Raw genomic sequence first — 25539 nt, forward strand, 5'->3', positions numbered from 1 at the left:
GATTCCTTATTTAGTGGGGAAATAGGAAGACTTCTCAATAACCTGAGGTGGTGGAGCAGTGTCTCCCTGCTGTGGTTGTTCTGGGTCGTGTGTGAGGAAGAAGCTGTATCTCAAAGTGAGAAAAATCCAGGCTCCATGCCTGCCCTCTCAGGACTGTCTGCTTGACCTTGGCTCCTGTCATTGGTCCTCAGCTTAGCCTATGTGTGAAGTGAGGGGTTGGACAAGCTGACCCATAAGGTTCTTCTTAACTCCTAATTTCTGTGAGTCTAGATCAGGTAGAGAAGGCAGATTAATCAGGATTCTGGTTCTGTCCCTGCCTTCACCGTGACTCATTTGGTGACCTTAGATAAACTTGTTGGACCTGTTCCCCACCCTTGACCATCCTGTCACAGAGGAGGGCTGTGTAGAAGGTGGTCAGGATTCAGAGGACCTGATCCTTAGGCTCACTACTGAGGATCTTGTGCACTAGGAAACTCCAGCCTGGATCCAGCCTTCTAGTGAAGTCTGTGGGTCCAGCCCCCCATTTTGGGGACTCTCACCCAGTCACATGGCTTCAGGCCTCCCTGGACCACTTTGGCCACATTGGCCTTGCTTAGTCTTCCAGACCTGGAAACTACTATGGACGTGCCTCAGCCACAACATTCAACTCTGCAGGAGCCTCGTCAGGGACTGTTCTGAGCCAGTGAGAGAGCTTGATGCTGGGGGAGTTGGGGACGTGGAGGAAGTAGATGTACCTCCCATCCTTGGGGAACTCGTGGTCTGTGGCGGAGAGGAAGGGCCAGCATGAGCCTGTACCCAGTGTGGTGGGAGAGGGACAGCAGAAGAGAACATTTCCGGTTGAGGGAACTAAGAGGGCATTTTGGATGAGACCTTGAAGGATGGGGTGGACTTGAGATGGAGCTGTAGACTGAGGGCCAGTGTGGTGAAGGAAGTGCAGTCTGTAGGGCCCAGGGGAGGTGGGTGATGTGTCTGGAAGGAGCTTGGGACCAAATCTCCACAGGCTGTCATGGCCTGGAGTGGGAGTCAGGGCCAGGGAGGCAGTGAGCTTCTAAACTGGTCAGGAACCTTTTGGTTGCAACTACTGGGAACTGAACTTGAACTAACCTAGGCAGAAAGAGTGATTCATTGAGAGAACTGACAATCTGAGGACCAGGGGTCTGCTGTCCTTCAGAAACAGCTGACCCGGTGCTTGGACACCACCATCAGGACACATCTCTTGATCCTGTTTCTCTCTATGCTGGCTTCATTTTCCTCTTCTGTGGGCAACTTCTCTGCCTTGGAAAGAGACTTACTGGCCCAGCTGAGGTCAGGTTCCCTCCCCAGGACCTATCACCAGAAGGCAGTAGGGCTGCTCTGCTCCTGTCTGCAGAGGCAGCATCTGAAGGAAGGGACATGCTGGCCAGACTCCCCCAGAGCTACCCCGCGAGTTTCTGAGCAGAAGGCTATGGCCTGATTTGACCTGCATTTGGGGAAGAGTAGGCATTAAAGACAGTTTTTTTCCTTTTATTCATAAAAACAAATTTGCAACAATTTATTAAAAATTTATACCATGCAATAGGGGTATGAGAAACTCCTCATTTACATTTGATTCTGGCAGTTCCAGTCTAATTTAAAGCATTTGTGCACTAACGTTCATTGGAAAACACCTTCAGGCTGAAGCCTCTTAGGAAATGTATGGTGTGTTTGCTGCATATAAAAGAACAGAACCGTTAAATAGCTAGAGTCACTTCTGTGGGTCTTGTTATTTGTGGGGAAATTAAAAAAAAATTGGGTGAACCTACAGTATCATTAAGACAGAGAATGTACTGTGTGGGTTACTCTAGAAGACTGTGCACGCTCAGGAGTCACAACGGGTCACGGATGCACACACTCACCTCCGACTGTCCGATACTTTTGTTTTTTTTCCTGCTATGCTGGATTAATATTTCTACAGGTATTGTTATTTTTCTGTGTGTGTGTGTGTGTATACATTATGTACAATGAATTGTCTCTTTCCCCTTGAAAAATTAAATGTGATCCTTTAAATTAAATCTGGTTTGGTGAAATCAAGAAAGCAAGTAAATACTGTAATACACAGTGAGTGACAACACCGATTTTTAGTGCCTAAACAGTGACTTCAACTTGACCTGTGATGTGTTAACATTTTTTTTTCCCCCTAAAAGCTACGTTCCTCCATAACCTCTCTTTGGGGGAGCGGGGGGGAATGCTATGCTACGTGAAATAGGGTGTTTTGAAATGTTGGCGACGGCTGAGACGCCCATGGGCCCTTTTGTCAAAACCTGGTGGTGACAGCGCTGTATCCCTGGCTTCCGCGCTCTGGGAAGAGATTATTGCCTGCCTGTTGGAGCTGCCATTAGGTTTCTTTAGGGAGTTGAGCGACTGCTCAGCTGTGCAGACGTCCCAGACATTGTCATTCAGGCCTTTCTTTAGCAGAGAATGAACCTGTCTAGGAATGTCACAAAAGTCATCGGGAGCCCCTCTCCAGCTGGGTGGATCCTGGCAGAGGGCTGTGCTGGGTGCTTCTCTGGGCCGCAGCCCTGACTGTCCTGAGGGCTGAAGGTCATGGTCATCCTGATACCTCACGGGTCAGGGCCGCTTCACTGATCAGTAGGAAGCTTTTCTGGACAAGATCAAGTTTTGATCCTCAGAGCGACCCTGTGAGGTAGGCAGGACGGGTGTTATTTCAACCCCAGTTTGTTAGTGAGGGAAAACAGGCTCAGAGAGACACAAGAGACCTGCCCAAGGTCATGGAAGGAGTTAGCAGTGGAGCAAGGGCCTGAACCCAGGTCTGTCACTCCCAGGCCAGTGCTCTTTGGGGTTCCTTTAAAAGCGAAGAGTGATCTTATGAATGAGAATCAGTATGCTGATTGATTACCCCACCCCGCCCCTCACCCCCGACTAGGGCAGAGCCTGCCAGCTTGTCTGGATGAAGGCTGCCTTCTGGAAGGTAAGGGAAGTGCTCAGCTAACACTCTCCCCATGACTACAGGGGTGTTCTCTAGCAGATGCCCCAGATTCACTTTGGTCAGAAACAAAGTCAGTGGAAAAAGAACAAAACAAAACCCCAGCCAGCCCTTGGGCCCTGATGAGAGAGGTTAAAGTGCACAATCTTTCTTTATCGTGTTTGCTGGGAACAGACATTCTATGATTAGCTGGGGTGCTCCCCTTATTATGGGGAGCACCTAATAGGAACACAAAGACATGGCCGACTGTGGGTGAATGCTGCAGAGCGTGTCTGCAGTGACGTGCCCTAAATCCCCACGGTCCCGGAATGGGTGTTATTGTGTTAATGTGTGAGTCAGCCTACTCCGGTACCCCAGCCCTCGGCCCGCAGAGCTATGCCCGGCCCTGCTTCCCACAAGACTCCCTGTTCCAGGAAGGCTGCGGTTGGCTGGACTGGCCGCTGGAGGCCTGGCTGCCCTGCCTGCCTCCTTCCCCAGAGGGGAGAAGGGCTGGCCTGGGGGGCCACAGCCAGTGGCATGTGTGGAGAGGCAGAGGCGGTTTCTCCAGAAGCCTTCGCCTCTTTTCAAGGCTGCTCAGGGCCACTCAGTGACTTCTAGCTGGAGTTCTAGCGACTTTCTCCTTGTCTAGGATTTTTTTTTTTTTTTTTGCAAAGTTTCAAATATCCTAGCTCCTCTTCCTTTGCAGACATGAAGGAAGAGGTCATTTTCATTCCTCTTCTTTGTGAAAGAATAAAAACTTCACAAATAAGGCGCGAGGTCAGGTGCCAAGTACCCCCCATCCTGTGCACCGCATGCCATCTGAGTAGTCCCACAAGGCCAGCCGTGGCGCCAGCTTCTCCACAGCCAGAGCTGACAGTGTTCCTGCAGCAGCTGCCTCTGCTCTGTGTGGTTCTGTCATGGGGGAGGCCCCGGCCCCAGGCCTCCCACCCTTACAGGCCCGAGACCATAACTCGGAAAGAGGGTGGCACGTGTCTGTGACGGGGGCTGGCGGTGGGGCTGACGCAGGGGCTGACACAGCTGGCGTCCACGCCTCCAATGGACGGGAGGTAGGCGTGGTGGAGGATGGGGAGCTGGAGGGACAGCCGGCGCTGGATGCTGCGGCAGGGAGAAAAGAAGGGAGGAGTGTTAGTGAATGCTGGCTGGTTGTGCTCACCAGGAAGGGCCCTGGACTCGCTTGGGTCAAGAAGCTGATGGTAGGGAGTGCAGTTCTCTCTCAGTCCAGGGTCTGACTTCCTGTCATCCAGTCACTTACCTATCTGGCAGGTGTTTAATGCAGGCCTACCTGTGCCAACTGCTGCCCGGCAATAACCACGGTGACAGTAAGCAGGGAGGAGGCAAGGCTTCTTGAGCTTCCAGTGCTTCCTAAGAACAAGACTTTACCCTTTGAACAGGGCTTTGCTGCAAACACAGACAGTTCTCTACTCTTGCAAGTCTGCAAATGGACTTGGCTTTGGGTTCCATCCCTGAAAGGCTTCTCAGCTGCTCTGTCCTTGCTCATTGGCGTCCCTGATGCTGGCCAATTCCAAAAGGTTCCTTCCTGGTCTTGTGGCTTCTTTGGTGACTAGTGTACTCTTTCCTACACTGGAATGGGGCATTCAGGGCTCCCCAAGATCTGCTTCTTGCCAGGTTCTTCAGGTGAATATTCTACCTGCTCCCACCAAAAATTTTACCCTCTTGTGGCTAGTTTTCCCCAAAACCCTGCTTATGGGCAGTCTTCCAAGCCTCTGCACATGCTGTTTTCCCAGCCTAGAAAGCTCTTCCTCTGCTTTCCCTCTAAGGTCCAGTTTAAATGTCATCTGTTTTGTACTACCCCCACCCCCACCACCAGAAGATGAGCTCTTTCCTCCTCTGAGCCCCCAGAACCCTTGGCAAATTCCAAGAAATGCAGTAAAAAAAAAAACAAACAAAAAACCTGGGGCTGGGTAAGCAGGATGACAGAGGAGGAGCAGAGACTCCTTGCTCGCTGCCTACCCTTCTGCCTGCCTTCTCGTTAGTCCTCATGGCCAGCAGGCAGCAGAGTCACCTCAGTTGTTGTGAAGACTGCTTTGGGGGATGTGCACGGGCCACTGATCCCCTGCTCTGCTGTGTCTTGTACAATGCTCCACTGCATCTAGGAAGTTGCATTCCCTGAACTCTTAGGCCTCCTTGTGTCCCACAGGCCATTCAGGTGGGAAAATCCCTAGACCTTCACAGAAGCCACTAGGCAAAAAAAGTATTGCTATTCCCATGATAAAGATGAGGAAAGGGTACAGAGAGCCTGCTCTTCTAGGTCCAGAAACAACCAGAACCAGGGAAGGTGAGGCTTCTTCTGATGAAAGACAGTGCTTTATGGGGCGGTAAATCAACTCACAGGGCACCTGGTGTGTAGGCAGGGTGTTGGTGGGGTTCTGAGACGCTTGGAGCCAGAGGCAGCGCTACCCCCGCTCCCTAAGGACCTGCTGGCCAGAATCGTGTCTCCCAGTGTTCATGAGAGATTAGTGTGTTGGAGACCTCATTTTGAAATTCAAGTTGAACTTGTATAATGTCATTGGTGTTGGCAAAGAGTCCAGGAAAATAGGGAGCTGGAGAATGAACCTGACCTGGGAAAGGGTGTTGTGCCTGAGCACCCTGAGCAGCGTGGGATCTGTGTGTTGCTGTCAGAGCCATGTGCTCTGCTGTCTGTTAGGATCCTGTTTGCTTTTTCATTAATTCAGTGCTAGAAGCTGTGTTCAATCCAAGGAACATAGGAAGGACTTACACCTTACTTTCAAGGTGCTTGCATTCTAGTGCACGGAACTCATAGGTAGGTCACTGATGAATGCCATTAACCATCAGTGATTATACTGGACCCATCAGCTTCAAGGCCTTGGAGCTAAGTGGGTCGAGAGGCTCTTAACTCTGTGACTACATGGCCCCAAATGACACTGCAGTTGGTGAATGGGCTCCTTTTGCTGGCTCCTCCCCCCATGTTGTCACTTCCTAGGGAGCAAGTTTCAGGGTTGACATTTCTAATTGCTGCTTCTAATCTGTTGTAAACTGGGAAGAACTAAAAATTACCAGTGGGGACAAAGCTGCCAGAGATGTCCAGGGCTTTGCTTAGATGTCACATTCTCACTGAGCCTGCTCTGACTTCCCTGTGTAAAATTATACTCTCTTAATTTTTCTCCAAAGCACCTATCATTTACATACAGGGATTTGCTTTTTTGTTAAGTTATTGTCTTGCCAGATAGAAGGTAAACTCCATGAAGGGAAGGATTTTTATTTGTTTTCTTCACTTCTGTGCTTGATACATATAGGTCTCAGTAAATTAGTGTTAAGTAAATGTATTCATTTTACATGTAACAAAGGCTGTGTGCCTGCTCAGTTGGTTCAGTTATGTCCCACTCTTTGTGAACTGTAGCCCGGCCAGGCTCCTCTGCCCATGGGATTCTCCAGGCAAGTATACTGGAGTGGGTTGCCATTTCTTTCTCCAGGGGATCTTCCTGACCCAGGGATTAAACCCATGTCTTCTGCACTGCAGGTGGAGTCTCCTGCTGAGCCATCTGGGAAGCCCAACAAAGGAAGAGAACATGGGATTTGACATTGGACAGACCCAAGTTCAAACCCTATCCCTTGCATTTGGCAACTGGTAAGCTTTGGCAAGTCACCTCGCTTCTTTGAGTATTAGTCTTCTTATCTGTAAAATAAGCATTGTAATTTGATCTGTATCATGAAATTACCGTAGAGTTCAAATAAAGTAATGCATGTGAAAACATGGTGCCAATTGTAAACTCTTGTGCAGTACTCTGGCAATAATTCCAAAGGAGAAGGCACTTACTGTTCTGGGGAGTTTATATCTTCTATAGGATCTTTGCATGTTCGAGAGGGCTCTGTTGTGTTCCACTGTAGCTGGGGATTTTGATCGAGGTGATTTTTTAAAACGGCCTTTCCCCCATCTGAATGCAGAACAACAAAATTGCAATAATTCTGTTAATTAAAAAAAAAATCAACAGTGTATCCATTTTTAGGATACTGCCCAAGAAGGGAGAATGCAGAAGAGCCCATCTTCCCTGAGTTCTCTAAGCGCTGGTCCCTGAGCTGCTCTCTTGAGCCCAAGGCAGGGAGCCTAGAAGCTCCCATCCAGGGATGGACACGGCATGCTGGAGATGTGGATGGTGCACCCTGGGACCTCCCTTTCTATAAGAAAAAAGGGAATCAAGTTGACCAATGTAGGTAACATAACTTAGTAATGAGAGGTTCTAATATGAAGGTTCTCTTCTTTGGTGTGTTAGGGATGTAATGACAAAGAAAAAAGAACTCCAAGATTGCCACAGACTGAAAAGAATAATAGTAGTAAACTGTTGGTGAGAGTATAAACTGTCATAATCTTTCTGGGAGGTACTGTCAGTAAGTATCGAACACTTTAAAAAGTATGTTTCTTTTACTCAGAATTTCCACTTTGAGAAACTATCCCAAAGAAATAGTTAACAATCTGTGTGACGATATATACAAGATGTTTAAATCACTATCCTTTACAATATCAGAAAGTTGGAACTAACCCAAATTTGTGCAGTAATAATGGATTTGTTATTTACTAATATGTACAAATGGGGCCTCCAAAGAAATACTGCATAGCCACAAAACATGATGCTCTCAACCTTCTTTGTACTTCAGAACCACCTGGACAGAACTAAAGAAATATAAAAACATGATCTTGACCTGAGAGATCTGGATTCATTTGGTTTGGAAAAGAGCTTGGGTGTTTTCTTTTTCTGCTGCAGGGGGCAACCTTATATGTATGTCATTTTGCATCCACGTGAACACAGTCAATCCTCTTCATTCACGGATTCTGTGTTTGTGAACCTGCTGACATCTGTCTGTAACCCCAGAGTTGAACACCCATGATGCCTTCACTGTCATTTGATAGCACACACAGAGCATCAAAAATCTGAGTCACTCTCCCAGCTGAGGTTGAACAAGGCTCTGCCTTCTTGTTTTAGCTCTCATGTTATAAGTATGCTTATTGTGGTCTCTGAAGTACCACATTGTTCACAGTTCTGGGTGTTGTGATGGCGATTATTTCACTGTTTAGAATGGCCCCCTTGCCTAATGCTGAAGTACTGTCCAGTGTTCTGGTCAACCTCTTCTTTTGTGGTTTCTCTGTTTTACAACAAACTGAAAAGATTCCCCTTCCCCTGCTGAGATTACAAAAGAAACTCTCCTATGGCTTCTTCTGGTACATTCATGGTGTCACTTTCTTATATTTAAATCTTCTATCCATCTGGAATTTATTTTTGGGTAAGTTGTGAGGTAAGGATCTAACTTTATTCTTTTCCAGGTGGCTACCCATTTATCCCAATGAAATGTATTGAATAATTCATTTTTCTCCACTAATTTGAAGTGCCCAGTTTCCTTGTTACTTATCTCAGTCTAAACTTTTAACAGTCAACCCTCAATATATAAGAATTTTATAATATTGTTTATAAAATAAAATACTTATTACTTATAAAAAAGAAACTAAAGATTTTTCATTGACTTAAACAAACTGATTTTATAAAATTAATGACTATATGCTAATGACAGGATGCAAAGAATAGAGAAGTATATAAAATGAAATTAATTTTCTCACCCACTCTCCTCACATACTGTCCCTTTCACACAGGTAGATACTGTTAACAATCTGGTGTTTGTTCTACCAAATTTTTGTTTAAAAAATGCACTCATACAAACACATATACATACATGTGTGTGCATTTGTGTATATCTTAATTTTGGTCTTCATTGAACTTTTCTTAGAGATCATTCCATATCTGCACAAATAGATTTTTGTTGTTTGGTTACTGAGTCATATCTGACTCTGCAACACCATGGACTATAGGCTGCCAGGCTCCTCTGTCCATGGGATTCTCCAGGCAAGAATACTGGAGTGGGTTGCCATTTCCTTTTCCAGGGGATCTTTGACCCAAGGTTCAAACCCACATCTTCTGCATTGGCAGGCAGATTCTTTACCACTGAGCCACCTGGGAAGCCCTGCACAAATAGATACACCTCACTTTTTAACAGCTGTATCATGTGCCTTGTTTGGGCTGTATCGTAATCAACAAAACCACCCCAAATGACAAACAGGTAAGTTAATTCCAGCTTTTCTCACCTATAGGTAGTGTTACGATAAGCACTGTGTGTCTACACCTTTGACCATGTGCGACTGTTTCCAAGAGGCAGCCTCTTGCTAGGGGAATCGTTAGTGAATGAGCTTAACATCTGACATTTAGAGAGTGCCAGACCAACTTCCAAAACATTGCAGGAAAATGTCCATTTCTGTATGCTCTTAGCAACACTAGGGATCTTTTAAAAATTTTTGCCTAAATGTAGGCAAAAAATGGACTGTTGTTCTTCAAGTGGTTGGTGGGATTGAGCGTCATGTCATCTTATAGACTATCCCTTTCCTGTACATTGATGAGGTGTGTTTGAAACTGTAACGTTGGGAGAAGTATGAGTACATTATTCACTAAGAACAGTGTGCCCCTAATCAGAACACTGGGAATACTGGCCATGCTGTGGACATGTGGAGCTGAAGCCTAGGGGACTGAGGAACAGAAGTGCCGTGTGTAGGTGGATCCCCAGGTGGGACTCCAAACACTGAACTGTGCTCAGAAGTCATGGGTTTCAGACACTCCAGCTTGGCTTGTGGGACTTCAGACCTGCCCTGCACTGCCCCTCTGAGCCTCAGGGTCTTCATCTGTAAAATATCTCATACCCAGGGTCCCGCCTCCTCCTACCTGTGCTCTCGGTGAAGTTCCCCAGGTTGAGGATGTCGTTGAGCTCTTGGTAGTGGTTCTGTTTAATGTAGGTGGTCTTTTCTGGTGTGTCCTGCAGCTGCATGGTGACCTCTTCCAAGTCTTTGTCCAGCTAGAAGACACAGGCTCCAGCTGAGTGAGAGCTCCTGCCCTGGCCCCAAGTAGGAAACTGAGTTTTCCCAACTCATTGCTATAATCTGGGGGCTCACAAATCTCTAAGAACTCCTGTCAGAGAATGTCTTGAATTGGGCATCGCTGGACCCCATAGCCTGGGCCAGGTGGGCAATAAACTCCTGTCAGATTCTGTCTAGTTTATGTTCCCCCAGTTCTTGTTGCAGCCATAGTGACAGGAGATGGGGCTGCACCATCACGACGTGGCGATGCTCTGAGGGGATGTGGGAAGTGGCAGCCCGGAGAGTTCCTGCACAAGGCAGAAGGGCTCAGGTGGGAGGACGGGGCCCTGATGACCAGCCCTGTGGGAGGTACCTCTGTGATCTTCATTCGCAGGCGATGGTTTTCTGACTGCAGGCCCTCCAGGCGGGATGTGCTTGCTTGGTTCACGCTGGTGACTGAGGTGGAGGTTTTAGAATCTTCTTTCTTCTGATTCTGAGTGAACTGGAATCGTCTGTTCTGAGTTGCTGCGTCTGGGTTTGTTCTCAGAGTGATGAGCTGAAAAGACAAAGGAGGGCTGAAAAGAGGACTCTGGGGTCCATACTTCCCCCATGTCCATCCAGCTGCTTCCAGGGGTCCTGTGCCGGAGGCAAGATGGGACCCTGGGAACCACACCGTCTGGGAGTGAAAGCCCAGTCAGGCTTTCTCTGTCCTTTTGTTTTGTTTGTGCCCTTGGGCAGGCCCTTCCTTTTGCTAGGTCTTGGGTTTTTTCCTTGCTCCTAGATGTCTGGTCTCCTGACCCTGATTCCATGAGAATCCCAGCCATCCTGCAGAGCCCACCCAGTGCCCCTTAGCCTCAGTCCAACTGAGCCTCATTCCGCCTTAGCCTTACTCCACACAGAAAATAAAAACAGTTGTAGGCGACAGGTGTGAAGACAGTGCGCAAGCTTGTGCTTGTTAGAACCATGGCCGCAGCCTCTGTTCACCAGGGCCTCACGGTTCAGAGGCACGGAGCACGGATGGAGAAGGGGTCTTCACCAGGCCAGAGTGCTCACCATACTGCTCTGGGCCTGGGCTTGGATCCGTGGAGGGTCTGTGGAAAGATGGTGAGGATAAAGGAAGTCTAGGGAGAAGGAATGGCAAATGCAAACACAGGGAGGCCTGGGGCTCAGGGTGCTGATAGAGAAGGGCAGCTGTATGGTGGACAGAGTTCTTTGGGAGAGACAAGGAGATCCAATGGTCCTGGAAGGCAGTCCCGTGTTGGGGACTCGATCCTGGAGCCAGGAACGCAGTGAAGAGCTATAGAGGGTGAAAAAGCATAGTGACCCGATAAAAGCTGGGCTTAGAATCATCTGGCATCTCTACAGGGTGGAGGGGAAGTCAGAGTGCAGGCAAAGAAGCTGTGGTGTTAACCTGGAGCCTGGGAAGGTGTTGACAGCTAAGGGAAGGAGTGTCTGCCAGAGGCATTCTAGAACAGAGCTGACACTGCCTTGCCCAGGAGGCTGCAGGAGCCGTGGGACCCCAGTGGTCTCTCTCCCCCTTTTCTAAGGCAGATGCTCCCTAACTTGGGTCTATGGCTTCTCAGCTGTTTCTGTTTCCTGCTCCTCTTCTTATTCTTGAAGGTCAGGTTTCCCTCTATACAGATCAGCCTAGTGCAGGGGTCAAGGCCTCTGGTTCACCTGCCCACTGCTGGATAGGATAATGTTTGGAAAATATCTCTCAGGTCAGCCCTGAAGATGAATGAAAAATATAACCATTAAAAATGGTTATTCCTTTTGATCCACTAGTACTATTTCTGTGACTCCACCTTAAGGTTATAATTAGAAATAAGGAAAATGTATTATGTAGAAAAAAAAAGTTCATTTATAAAAATCTGGAAGAAACTGTAATACTCACCAATAAGGGATCAAATGGATGAGTAAATTACAGTACTTGCCCTCAATTATGATTATAAACTGTGGGACAGTACAAAGGGCAGAAGTTAAAAAGGCAAACTACAAAGTATACGATAATTGTAGCTATATCTGAAAAAGCATCGCTGCGTAAATCATTAAAAATAAAAAAGACTGTTAATCAGAAATACTAACAGTAAAAAAACCAAACCATAATATTAACAGTGATTATTTTTGGGCAGCAGGACTATGTAAGATTTCTGAAAAATCTGGTTTTGCTTTTCTGCATTTTCCAAACTTCCTGTGATGTTAACTGTGGTCATTATTATTATTTTTTTTAAAGTGCCTAAAACTTTCAGAAAGCAGAAGAAACATGGCAATCCCCTTGTGAGGGAGCCAGAGGTCAGATGCCAGGGAGGTGAGGGTGGGCTCTCGGCGGCCGCCGCATACCTTCGGCACGAACACCAGGCAGAGGGTGATGGTGCTGCAGAAGATGATGACCAGGGCCACAATGCAGAACTGCACGTTTGGCTGGTCCCGCGTCAGGAAGGACACGGCTGCCCCAATGATGCACATGATCCCCACGTTGTAGACGCTCATCCCGATGTACTTGCTGTCGTTGAGCGCGGGGATGCTGACGTTTCGGGTCTCCCAAGCTAAGAAACAGCCGAACAACTGGAACAGTGAACAGAGAGGGGAGATGGTTGTTAGCAAGTGGCGGCATGCGCTCCTGCTCTGAGAAGCGACTGAACTGAGGGCTTTTCTGTCACTCCTGCCTACGCTGCAGTAAGGGCCAGTGGGATTGCTGCTGGCCAGGTCTTCTGGATCTCACAGTCTGTCCCCACCTGTGGCCCTAGGTTGAGTCCTGCCTAGGAAATGCAGAGTGGGGTGTTACACTGTCTGTTCTCCTTTTACTTCCACCACTGGTTTACACACAGGTTCACAGGAGGCCACAGTGGGAAGGAATTTCAGACATGGTCTCAACCACATCCCCTCCCTTTACAGAGAGCCGGAAGGCCCAGAAAGGAGGATGGAACTTGCCCAAGGCCACAGAGCAATATGGTGACAAAAGTGGACTGTCTCTAGACATTCAGGCAGGTCTTTTTTCTGTTAAACCAGGCAGAACTCATGTGTCTAGGACTTCTGTTATCCTCCAATGCACCGAGCCACCAAGAATAGTGAGACTCCATTTCCTAGTTGTCCTTGAAGCTAGGTACGGCATATGACTGGGTTCAAGACAATGGTTCAAGAAGTGGTGTGTATAAGCTCCAGGAAGTGTCTTCAGAGGAGAAGGCTGTTCCTCTTCCACCTTCTTAGTAGATGGAGTGGAATGTGATGGCAGGAGCTTAAGCAGTCATCTTAGACCATGATGTGGAAGTTGTATGATGAAGGTGAGGGAGACAAGATTCAAAGGGCTCAGATTCTAGGAGCCTCCACACCAGCCCTTTTGCTTACCTGAGAGGGAAATTATCTATTCTTAAACCACTATTATTGTGAGTTCTCTGTCACTTGCAGTTCTGAGAAGTGAAAGTGTTAAGTCACTGAGTTGTGTCTGACTCTCTGTGACCCCATGGGCTGTAGCCTTGCAGCCTTCTTTGTCCATGGGATTCTCCAGGCAAGAATACTGGGGTGGGTTGCCATTCCCTTTTCCAGGGGATCTTCCCAATCCAGGGATTGAACCCGAGTCTCGTGCAGATTGAAGGCAGATTCTTTACCATTTGAGCCACCAGGGGAAGCCCTCACTTAAAGCTCTATTCCTGACTAGTACATTTCCAACAGAAATGAACAGGATAGAAGTCAAATGTGATCTGAAGTAGGATGTGCTCTGAAGTATGCTCATCCCAATGTACTTGCTTTCATTGAGCATGGGGATGCTGATGTTTCAGGTCTCCCAAGCTAAGAAATGACCGAACAACTAGAACAGTGAACAGAAAGGAGAGATGGTCGAGGGTTTAGCCTCCCCTCTGAGGGTTGGGCAGGTTGCAGAGAAGGTGCAGAGGGGTGCTGGGTGGAACGGTGGTGTGGGCGGGAGAGCTGACCACAGCCATTGAATGGTGCAGGGGCCTCGGCTGGGGTCCAGCCCCTCCAGGAGGCCATCCTACAAAGGGTTCCTTTCCCTCTGGCTTTATCACTGAAGAAGTCTGGGCATCCAACAGCTGCATGAACCAGTTAACATCATCCCAAGGGCCTACACTATCTCATAGGGCTTCTATCCAGATGAAATGAGAGGATGGATGTGAAAGCATTTCATAAGCTGGTATATCCATTATAAGTTAATAATTATTTTGTAATTTGTATTTTTACAACCATAGTTGTTTTCCTCTCCTCTAGGTGTGTTATCTCACAGACTGTTTAATTGTTATTTTTAATTCCAATCAGAATGGGAACCAGAAGCCCAGGAAACAAGATACTGAGAGAGGGAAGGAAGCCACACTGCTGAACGCCTGCTTCATTCTGGTTTCTTCAATCCTACAGCTGGGTGTGGCTGTCTGCATCCTAGAGGGGAGGAAGCAGAGGCCGGGCAAGTCCACAGACCTGCCTGGGTTCTTCTGGCAATGTGTAGCAGGGCTGGATGTGTGTCTGGGTACCTCCTCTCTGCCACAGAGGCAGACGGTGGCTTAACTTTCCTGTGGAAGGATCTGAGGGTGCAGTGGCCAGTGTCCTGACCCCGAAGGTATTTAGGTGCAGGTGTGTTTTGCACAGGATGTGGAGAGAAGATTCAAGGGTCAACCCAGGATACGGTCGGGTGGAACTGCCCTTTCAAGTCCTTCCCAACCTTAAAATTTGACAGTTGTGTGAGGTAGGCTTGGTATGTGATCTTTGTATAACAGATGAATGGAGTGGAAAGAGTATTGGGTTTGGAGGTTACCAGGTGGCCGCCAGCAAACCCTTGAACATGTCTGAGCCTGACTTTCTGCATCTGCAAATGGAGATGATTCCACTCACCTCCCACAGGATATGAACATGCATTGGATGTCAACAGACCGCTGTCAGGGAGCAGGACAGTGGCAGCTGGGAGGCACACTCACAGGTTTGGGGGTTATTCTGCCACTTACCAGCTCAGTGACCTTGGGCAAACCAAGCCTCAACGTCTTTATCAGTGAAATGGGGATATTATTTGTACGTATCTTATATGGTTGCCGTGGGATTGAAATGGTACGTGCCGGGCACTGAGAGTGGCAAAGAGCAAGTGCTTAGTCCTGGGGGTTCTGTTTACTTTTACGTTGATGGAGACCCCTAGGAGAGGGAGCTCTGCCAGAGAAATATCTCCCCTACTATGCCTGTAGCTCTGCACCTACCATGAGAAGCCCCTTATAGGCATAGACGATGCCAAGCCAGATGGTCATGTGGGTGTTCTCACAGTGCTCCAGGAGAGGCCGGATGGAGATGTCCCGTCCTGCTGGGTCCGGCTGTGTGAAGAGAAAACAGAAACCCAGGGATGGCACTGGCACCCTCCTAACAGGCAGGCCCCTGTTTCATAGCCCATTTCCATCCCCTGAGCCACAGCCAGCACTGCCATCCAGGAGCCCGTTTGAACCCCATCTCTTGTGTCCCATGGGGCTCAGCCCGCAGCCAGCATTGACTGCTTTCTGCTTGTTGGTTGTGATTAGCTCTAAACTTCAGTTATCTGAGTTTTTTACGCCTTTCCGACTTGAATCAGAGCGAAGAGAGTAGGGACTGGGTCACTTCTGTGCCGTAGGACATAGCATAAGACCTGGCCCAGAGCAGGCATCCACCCATAGCATGTGTTAAAAAAGTGAAGGCAAGAATGAGGCAGAGTCAGGGCAGGAGGCTTCGGGTTTCTCTGGAATTAACTTGGGTAGTTGGAAATATAGTATCTGGTGGCTAGACCAAGCATGGGGCCTGCCAAACCCCTTGAAGGAGACCCTCTTGCCCACCACCTCCATGGAGGAAGCAGTGGTAGCAGCCATGTTATGTACCACATGACGAACTCTGGGCCAGAGCTGATTTTACAAGGGGTAGACCCCTGAACTCAGGCAGCCAATCCAGAGGCTTGTCAGAGACCTATGCACTTTCCTAGTGCAAAGTGCTCTGCCTCAGAGGGGTGGTAGAGAGCATTCAACCCAAGCGTCCTTCTCTGAGGAAAGTGAGCTAAGAAACTCCAGGAGAGAATCAGCCAGATGGTGGTAAGAGGAGAAAAATACAACCAGAGAATGAAAAAATATAAACTGTACATATATTTTTAGTGAGCCATTTGAGAGTTAAGTTTCAGACATCATGGCCCTTCTTCATCCCTAAATAGCATGTATTTCCTAAGAACAAAAAGATTCTCTTATATAACCACAGATACCTACCAAATTCAGGAAATATTGATACAGTATATTATCTAATACACTACCTATTTTTTAATTTTGCTGATTGGTCCAGTAATGTCGTTTTAGGACCCAGTCAAGGACCATGTGTTACATTTACTTATTGTGTCTGTAGTCAGCCTTGGAACCAGCCCTTTATCCTTCAATCTCAAGACGTCAGGAAGCCTAAAAATAAACCCACATACAACTACAATCAATTAATCTTTGACAAAGGAGGCAAAAATATAAAATAGGAAAAGACAGTCTATTCAGCAGTGGAGCTGGGAAGGTTAGCTGTATGTAAAACAATCAAGTTAGAACACACCCTCACACCACGCACACAAAAAAACCAAAATGGCTTAAGACTTAAACGTAAGATACGACACCGTAAAACTCGAAGCGAGCAAAGGCAAATCATTCTCTGACATAAATCATATCAATGTTCTCTTAGTCTCTCAAGGCAGTAGAAATGAAAACAAAAATAAACAAATAGGACCTAGTTAAGCTTAAAAATTTTTGCACAGCCAAAGAAGCTATTAAAAAAAGCCAGGAAATTCTGTGGAGATCCAGTGGGTAAGACTCTGCACGTCCACTGCAGGTGCACAGGCTTGATCCTCGGTTAAGATCCTGCATGCTGTACCCAAAGAAGCAAAAACAACCCCAAAACAGTCTGTGGAGTGGGCAAAAATATCTGCAAATGAGGCTACCAACAAGGGCTTAATATCCAAAATATATAAACAGCTCATACATACAATTCAAAAACAACGAAAAACCTCCAAACTGAATCAAAAAATGGGTAGAAGACCTTAATAGACATTTCTCCAAAGAAGACATATAGATGGCTGACAGGCACACGAACAGATGCTCAACATCACTGATTATTAGAGAAATGCAAATCAGAACTACAATGTGGTAGTACCACCTTATACTGATCAGTATGACCATCATTAAAAAGTCTACGAATAACAAATGCTGGAGAGAGTGCAGAGAAATGGGAACCCTCCTACACTGTTGGTGGGAATGTGAATTGGTGCAGCCACTGTGGAAAATGGTATGGTGGTCCCTTAGAAAATTAAAAATAGCATTACTATATGATCCAGCAGTCCCACTCCTGAGCATACACCTGGACAAAACTATAATTCAAAAAGATACATGCACTCTTATAGTCGCAGCAGCACTATTTACAATAGCCAAGACATGGAAACAACCTAAATGTCCAATAATGGATGGATGGATAAAGAAGATACATATATACAGTGGAATACTACTCATAAAAAAGAAGGAAATAATGCAGCAACATGGATGCAACTAGAAATTATCATTCTTGGTGAAATAAGGCAGAAAGAGAAAGACAAATACCATATTATATCACTTACATGTGGGATCTAAAATATGGCACAAATGAATGTATCTACAAAACAGACACACAGACATGGAGACCAGACTTACGGTTGCCAAGGAGGAGGGTAAGGGGGAGAGGGATGGACAGGGAGTTTGGGGCTGGGAGATGCAAACTATTAAATTTAGAATGGATAAACAACAAGGCCCTATTGTATAGCACAGAGAACTATATTCCAATCTCCTAGGACAAACCATAATGGAAAAGAATATTAAAAAAGTATGCATATAACTGAGTCACTTCACTGTACAACAGAGATTGGCACAGCACTCTAAATAAACTATACTTCAATATAAAAAAGACCTCAGCCCACGTCAGTCTTTCGTGTCACTGGCATTTCTGAAGATTCCAGTTTATTTTGTAGAATGTCTTTCCATTTGGGTTTGTCTGAATGTGCTTTCACGACCAAATTCTGGTTATACATTCTTGGCAGGAATCCTAGGTAAGTGAAGTTCTCATCTCCTTGGTGTTTCACATCAGGGTCACTTTATGACACTTTGTCCCATTATTGGTGATGTTTGTGATCATTTGGTTGAGATGATGTCTACCAGATCCCTCCACTTCAGAGGTACCTATTTCCCTCTTGTAATTAATAAATAATCTGTGGGAGATACTTTGAGACTGTGTGAGTATCCTGTTCCCCCACAAACATTAACTCAGTGGTTGCAGCTTCCATTCATGATTCCTATTTTGAGTAATATTACTTTGGTGGCTGCAAAATGGTGATTTTCTAACATTCCGTTTAGGTACTTGGCAATATACTGTTAATAAAATATTTCCTTTCCTGCCACTCATTCATGTATATCAATATAGACTTATGATCCTTTTAGACTCAGTGTTTTATAATCCATTACTGTTATTCATTTTGTTTGAAATTTTCCAGATTTGGCCAGTAGGGAACCCCTTCATGCTGCCTCCTGTGGTTTTTCAACATGTCTTCATAGTTTTTTGGGAGCATGCTCCTACTTCTAGGCGCAAGATGTTCCAGGCTCTCCTTGTATTCTCCTTGCTCTAGTCTTGGAATCAGCTATTTTCCTGAGGAGTTCTGGTTCTTTTTAGCAGAGAATAGTATTTAGAAACATATCTGGATACTTGATGTGCTCACTGTTCCTGGACTATCATTACTTCTACACCCTTATATCTGTCTTTCTATCTGTCTATCTATCCATCCACCCACCACCACTCTAGCTATCTCTTCATCATCTATCTATAGCTATAAATAAAACCCAATGCCACTGCTTCTTGCTTACTCTCCCCCATTCCATATTTGCATTTTTATTCTCCCTCAGTGAGATCCCTGGTTTCTAGCAACATCAGGATATTCACCCATTTTCTCAATTCTGTAACAGACACAAAATAGTTTCAAAATTGCTACATCCACACACTACCAATAACAAATTTACTGTGCTGAAGATTTCCTTGTAAATTTGTTTGTCTGCAGCACAGATCCCACTGAGGGTATCTCATCAAAGAACTGTGTTCTGGATGTTGCCTTTTAAGGCCCATGATAAAGGCCCACTTCTGAGGGTGAAAAGTAGGCACCCCCAGGGTCAGTCACAAGGAAGAAGGGGCATGTTGGTGGGATCCAGGGATGGGAAAGGTCTTGGTCAGGTGGAGGATGGAAACACTATTTCTTTTAGCCCTGCTCACTAGATTTGACTTTCAAGACATGCCATTGTCTGGGTACCTGGGGAAAGATGATGCTCCCACATGGATGCAGGAAGATGGGAGGGATGGGGCCAGTGGACTCAGGCCATTTTGTAACTAGATCATCCAGTGGCATGTTCTCAGGATGATTCCCCTTTCATTGTCCCAAGTCACAGAAAGCCTCAGCTTAGCCTCTGGAGTGGTGGCCGTGGGGACCACAAGAGCCCTCTGCAGTGGTGGCCATGGGGAAACACCCCAGGGTAAGGTCTAGAGATTTCCTCTCCTCTGCTACCGACCCAGATTCTAAGAGTGGTGGGGGCTTCTTGATGTCCTTTCAGTGTTTAATTGAGGAGACTGGGAAAGGACTTGGCCCCAAGGTCAGCAGTGACCTAATGGCACAAGTGGGTTTCCTCCAATGTCTGACAACTAAGCAGACCTCAGAATGCAGTAGCACAGGCCCATTACAGTCTTACGTGAACAGCAAGCCCATTAATGATGGTTGGGTCTGTTGTTCTACAATGAAAGGCGATAATTTATGATGAACTCTTAGATTCTGGGTAGAAAGGACTGATTCTGTCATACTCCATTGTTCAATGTAATGAACAGTCCATTCATGGGAAGCTGACAATGACTGCTTGGCTTATATACCCCCATGGACAGAGCCCCTTCCTCCCACTCTTGGTGAGATGGCTGCACAGGTTTTCTTTCTTTCTTTTTTCTTTTTATTAAACCAGAGCCTTCTATACCTCCCACCACTGATATCAAACTCCTGTGTCTGCACGCTCTTCCTCAGGAGGGCAAGATCTAAAGTGAAGCATGTATTGCCTCTCCCCACAACTTGGCCTGGTCCTCCTAAACTGCTTCAATTTACTTTTGATTGGCAAACCTAGAACTGAGCTCAACACTTCAGGTGGTAGGTACTAAGCACCCTTGCTCCAGATCTCCTTGGCTTTCTAAATAACTGCCTTCCATTGGTGATTCACATGTTCCTTATGGTTAGGACCCCCTAGGTGGAGGCTTCCCTAGTAGTCCAGTGGTGAAGGCTCCATGCTCCCAATGCAGCGCACCTGGGTTTGACCCCTGGTCAGGGAACTAGATCCCACATTCCGCAACTAAGAGTTCACATGCCACATGAAGATCAAAGATCCTGCCTGCCGCAGCTGAGACCCAGCCCAGCCAAATAAACCATATCTTTTAAAAAGACCCCATAGGTAGTTTGCACGGAACTGCAGCTAGCTCTCTTTTCCCTTTGGCAACTGACATTCCAGCCTCATTACCCTTTGCCTTGTTAGTAACCCTCTCCTCATGCCCTCCATCCTGCTCTGCTCTGCCCTCTTCAAATCCTGAAATCTAAATTCTTGTATCCAGTCTTTCAGTCCCCCATTCACCCCATTAACTGCAAGCATAGCCTTGCCTGCAGAGGTGGGAGGGAAGCAAAGAAACAAGGGTCTGCCTAGAGTTCGAGGGTGATGGTTGGTAGAAATGGTTCTACTCCATCTCCCAGCATGCAGGCACTGACGCAGAAATAAGCCACATGTACCTGCTGGCCATCAGTGTCTCTCTCACACAGCCCCATGTCTGTGCACACTGGTCACAGATCAGTGATCTGGGGTGGTTTTATGAGTGATGAAGTTTATGTACTCATGGGGCTAGAGGACAGGGAGTCTGAATACAAAGTCAAATGAATCCTGAATTGAGTCTCAAAGCAAACGTAACAGCCATGCCCTTTCTTGTATGATCCATCTTGACAGTGCCTGGGGCTGGAGTTCAGAATGCTCTGAGCAGTCACACACACATTCCCGACCAGGCAACGGTAGAAGGCACGGGACCTGGGCCACTACCCGAGCGCTTACCTGGTGTCATTGTCGTGCACCAAAGCGCCACTAGAGGGCGCCAAAGAACCGTGTGGAGGGTCCGCCCGGCAGCTGAGGATCACCCTCTGCTGGGCATACAGAGCTACTTCTGAGGCTCCGTGGGGCCACAGGTGGTGAGCTGCCAGGAGCATCCTGTGCTATTCGAGAAGGCACTCAACTGGCCTTAAATGAAGCCAGACTTCAGGCACATTGGAGGAGCTACCCCTCTACACCCCACCCCCCCACACTTTGGGGCAGTGGGTGAAGCAGAGTTGGGGGAATATGGCGGGATACTGGGGAAGGAGGGGTCAGAGGGCCCAGGCTGTACCTGACCGTGGCGCTCCCCCTGCTTCTAGTGGGCTGGCCATGGAGGCCAGCACCAGGGAGCACAGGGCATTGACCCCTGGGATCTGATGTCAGGGCCTGAGCCAGGATCTCAAGCCCTCTTCTCTGTACAGTTGTGCACTGTGTTATTTCCACTGGCCTAAGACTGTTTCCCTTTTCCCAGATGACTGGCCTACAGGAACTTTCAGTTTGCTTTTTCCTCTTTTTTATTTTCCTTCCTTCCTTGTTGTTCACCTGGGCAATTTCCTAAGTAATCATTTATTCATTCATTGCATAACTGTTAAGTACTGCACTGCCATCTTCCAGGTAACTGTTTTGGGCATGGGGAAGGCAGGACTGATGAGAGCCGTGTCCTCAGGGGGCTTCCATTCTAGAAAGATCAGGACAGTTTCATGAGAGACGACCTCAGAGGGGAATGGGCTGGCCTCAGGCAGTAATAGCCACCCTAACACCTAGAGCTGCCTTGTCCTGAGTTGTCTTGTTCAAGGTGCATAAGAACCTAACAAGGTGTTAACCTCATTTTACATGAGGAAACATGCACCAAGAGGTGAAGAAACTTGCCCTAAATCTCCAGCTATTAAGTGTCAGAGCTGAGATTCAAACCCAGGTTTGTCTGATTCCCAAACAAGTGTTTGTTCTTTCTTCTCTGTGTGTGTCCCCTAACCGGCCCTGCCTCATATTCCAAGGAGACAGTGGGTCTAAACCTGTTCTCTAGACTGTGAGGTACTGCTCAGGGAGAAATGGCTTAATTGCTAAACATTCGACAGGGGCCTCCCTGAAGCCCCTGGAGCCCTGGGAAGGCTGTGCTTTGGTGCTGTGAGAAATCAAGCTGATAAAACGCTCTTTCTGCCTGACAGGGCGCAGTGCCCAACAGAGCGGCCACACCTGTCTGTGATGGCTGGAGGCTGCACGTGCTCACACCTGACTCTTGGTCCGGCCACTGCTCAGCAGGAGGCAGGCAGACGCTGCCCGGGAAAGCCTCCCCCATCTGTGCAGTGAAAGGAGAGCAGCTGGCCTGAGAGTCCCTCTGCATGATGCAATTATTCACAATGTAGGTCAGTGGCCCCTACAAACATCCGGCTTTGTCAGGCTGCACAAGTGGACCAGCAAGAGTCTGAGCATGGCTTGAAACCTTGAGGCCTGAAAGGTCAAAGGGCTGGGTCCTGCTATAGATTCACTGGATGACCTTGGGCAAGTCCTTGCCTTCTTCTTGACCTCAGTTTCCCATCTGCAAATGAGCCCAGGGGTTAATTTACAGTATAGTTAATGTAAGCCTGAGTAACTGAGAGATGACTCTATTTGTCTTACATCTCACAAGTGTATTTGTCCTACATCCACTCATTCAGAATCGACTTGGCCAGTAGTTCTCCTGTGCCTGCTGTGTACCGCGCACTGTGCTGGATGCTGGGGTCTGGCTGTATACAGATGCTTGCCTTCTTGGAGAGTGCATCCCGGGGAGGGCACAGCAATGTGACGAACCACAGGGCACAGTTACAAGTAGAGAGGTGAGGGGTGTTCCTGAAGGGAACTACAAGGCTCTGATGGCTATCAGCCATAGGACCCACTTCAGATCAGGTTGTCAGGGAAGGCTCTTCTGGAGTGGCGACATTTAGTTTGAGACCTGAATGGTGGAAAGACCAGTCAAGTGAAACCCTTGGGGGAGAGCATTCCTGGGAAAGTGAACAGCAAGGTGGCAAGACCTGAAATGACAAAGACTTTGGCATGTATTAGGAACTAAAAGGAGGCTGGTGTGGCTGGAGTGTAATAAGTGAGGGGCCAGCATTGCTCCTCACTCCTTATATAATGTGCACACAAACCACCCCAGGGGCTTGTTAAAGTGCAGAGGGCTCAGTAGGTCTGGGCGGGGTGAATCTCAGGGATTCCCAGGGATTCCCATCAAGCTCCCAGGGATGCTTGATGCTGCTGGTCCAGGACTGGCCTTTGGGCAGCAAGGCCTCAAAGGATCTTAAGCAACAGGATGACATCTGGTCCTCAGCTTAGCTGGCCTGTGGTTAAGAATGCAGACTTCTTCAAAAGGGAACCCTCCTACACTGTTGGTGGGAATGTGAGTGGGTGTAGCCACTGTGGAGAACAGTGTGGAGGCTCCTCAGAAAACTAAAAACAGGATTACCACATGATCCAGCAATCCCTCTCCTGTCCTGATACCCAGACAAAAGTACAATTCCAAAAGATACGCGCACCCCTATGATCACAGCAGCACTATTCACAATAGCCAAGACACGGATACTACCTAAGGGTCCACTGACAGATGAACGGGTAAGGAAGAATGTGGTGCGTACATAGACAGTGAGCACTGCTCAGCCATAAAAAAGCAAACTGCCATTTGCAGCAACATGGATGCAACTAGAAATGATCATACCAAGTGAAGTGAGTCAGAAAGACAAGTGACACCTGATATCACTTACACGTGGAATCTAAAATATGGCACAAAGGAACCCATCTATGAAACAGAGAGACAGACAGATGGATGCCACAGAGGGAGGGGGTTGATGGAAGGATTGAGTGGGAGGTTGGGGTTAGTAGATATAAGCTTTAATATAAAGGATGGATAAACAAGGCCCTACTGTGTAGCACAGGGAACTATATTCAATATCCTATGATGGCAACCCACTCCAGTGTTCTTGCCTGGAGAATCCCAGGGACGGGGGAGCCCGGTGGGCTGCCATCTATGGGGTTGCACACAGTTGGACATGACTGAAGTGACTTAGCAGCAGCAGCGTGATGAACCACAATGGAAAAGAATATATAAAAATGTATATATACACGTAACTGAATCACTTTGCTGTCAGCAGTAATTAACACAATATTATAAATCAAATATAGTTCAATTGAAAAAAGTGAAGACTGCTTTTGTCACTCACACACCTCTGACACAGAGCGTCAGCTGAGCACAAGGGCAGACTTGTCATTACATGTCTGCGTGTTCAGACCCTGGGTAGGGAGGGTGAGGAGCCTGGTGAGGGGGCATGAAGGGCGCCATGTGCGTCCCCTGTGATTGTGGGGCCCTTGGCTCCGGTCTCAGACCTTTCAGGCTGCCACTGCTGTAGGTAGCTCAGCTTCCCAGGCCCCACCTGGCTAGAGATTCTTTAAAGGAGGGGGTTCCTTCCACTTTTTGACCAGCTCCCAGAAGCTGGCTTTTAGCCTCCTTTTTAAATTTTAATTTCAAAGCTGATTTTTGAAATATATGGTAAAATTGGTAGGTTTCTCTCCTGGAGGTGTGTGTATAAATGTGAGTTTGAGTGTGTGTGGCAGGGAGAGGTGGGAGCATGTCTGATGCTTCTGGGCTGCATTTCAGTCTTGAGCTGCTTCTCTTGTCCTGGGAAGGCATGTGAGTCAGCACTGCCTCTTTTAGGGGAAGATTGTGGGGTGGGGCGGGGGTCCCACCAAGGAAGCCAAGGCAGGGAGAGAGGGGCCACTGGGCTCAGATCCCAAGTCCATCCCTTGCCAGCTGTGTGACCGTGAACACGTCTCTAAGCCTTTCTGAGCCGTGATTTCCTCATCTGCAACCTCCCAGGTTTGGCACAGTGATCAAAAGTGGTAACTAGCATGTTTAGCAGGCTTTTGAAACTTGAAAGCCTGCTCCTTATGTGTAAACCATCATCATTATCTCCCACTGCAGAGAGCCACAGAGCGCTGGAGCCAGGAGGAAACTTCCAGACTTCTCTGGGGCCGGTTGCTTATCTCAACAGCAGCAGCCCCACATCTCCGAGGCAGCAAAGCTCTAAGCTGTCATTTCAAGGTAAGATTTTCTTTTTAGACTGTTTGATTATGAGTTTAGGTGGATTTTTTCAGAATCCCAGATCTAGAAGGGACCTGTGAGATCACCCACAAGGGTTTCTGTCTGGGGGCACTTCCGGCAATTATTTCCATGTGATTCTTTGTCGTGAGGGACTGTCCTGTTCAGTGCAGGGCACTCAGAACCTCTGGTCTCTCAGCACTGAATGCCAGGAATGTCCTCTGGTCACCATGGCAGCCAAAATCTCCCTCCCCAGGCTTCCTCACTTTTAAAACACTAAAGGGATTACGTTCTAGTCCAATTCTTCTTTTTACAGATGGAGAAACAGGCCCAGAAAAGGACTCCTAGCAAGTGGGTGACTGACTGGAGACACGGGCGCAGGTGTTCTGACCTTGCTCCCATGCCCTGCGCTGCACAGCCTCGTGGGCTGCTCACCAGCCAACATTTATTGGAATGGACCATTCCCAGGCGCCAGTCATGGCCAAGTCAGCCCCTGGAGCTGGCC

At 47.5% G+C, this 25539-nt stretch overlaps 1 protein-coding gene across 2 annotated transcripts in view; it reads right to left on the reverse strand.

Annotated features, from left to right (window-relative positions):
• Positions 1–1487: 1487 nt before the first annotated feature.
• Positions 1488–25539, reverse strand: part of GABBR2 (gamma-aminobutyric acid type B receptor subunit 2) — a 373771-nt gene continuing 349719 nt past the window's right edge. The window contains exons 14-19 of one of the 2 annotated variants that reach the window (XM_006063438.4): positions 15020–15130; positions 12171–12395; positions 10204–10386; positions 9700–9829; positions 6759–6876; positions 1488–4057 (exon numbers count right to left, since the gene is read on the reverse strand). In XM_006063438.4, coding sequence (XP_006063500.2) covers positions 3892–4057; positions 6759–6876; positions 9700–9829; positions 10204–10386; positions 12171–12395; positions 15020–15130 — 933 coding nt within the window. In that variant the 3' untranslated portion in view covers positions 1488–3891. Of the gene's footprint in view, positions 4058–6382; positions 6618–6758; positions 6877–9699; positions 9830–10203; positions 10387–12170; positions 12396–15019; positions 15131–25539 lie in introns of those variants that run through there. The other variant, XM_044940074.2, reaches the window with a different exon arrangement.

Source organism: Bubalus bubalis, chromosome 3 (genome assembly GCF_019923935.1).
Source record: "Bubalus bubalis isolate 160015118507 breed Murrah chromosome 3, NDDB_SH_1, whole genome shotgun sequence".
Taxonomy (NCBI): Eukaryota; Metazoa; Chordata; class Mammalia; order Artiodactyla; family Bovidae; genus Bubalus; species Bubalus bubalis.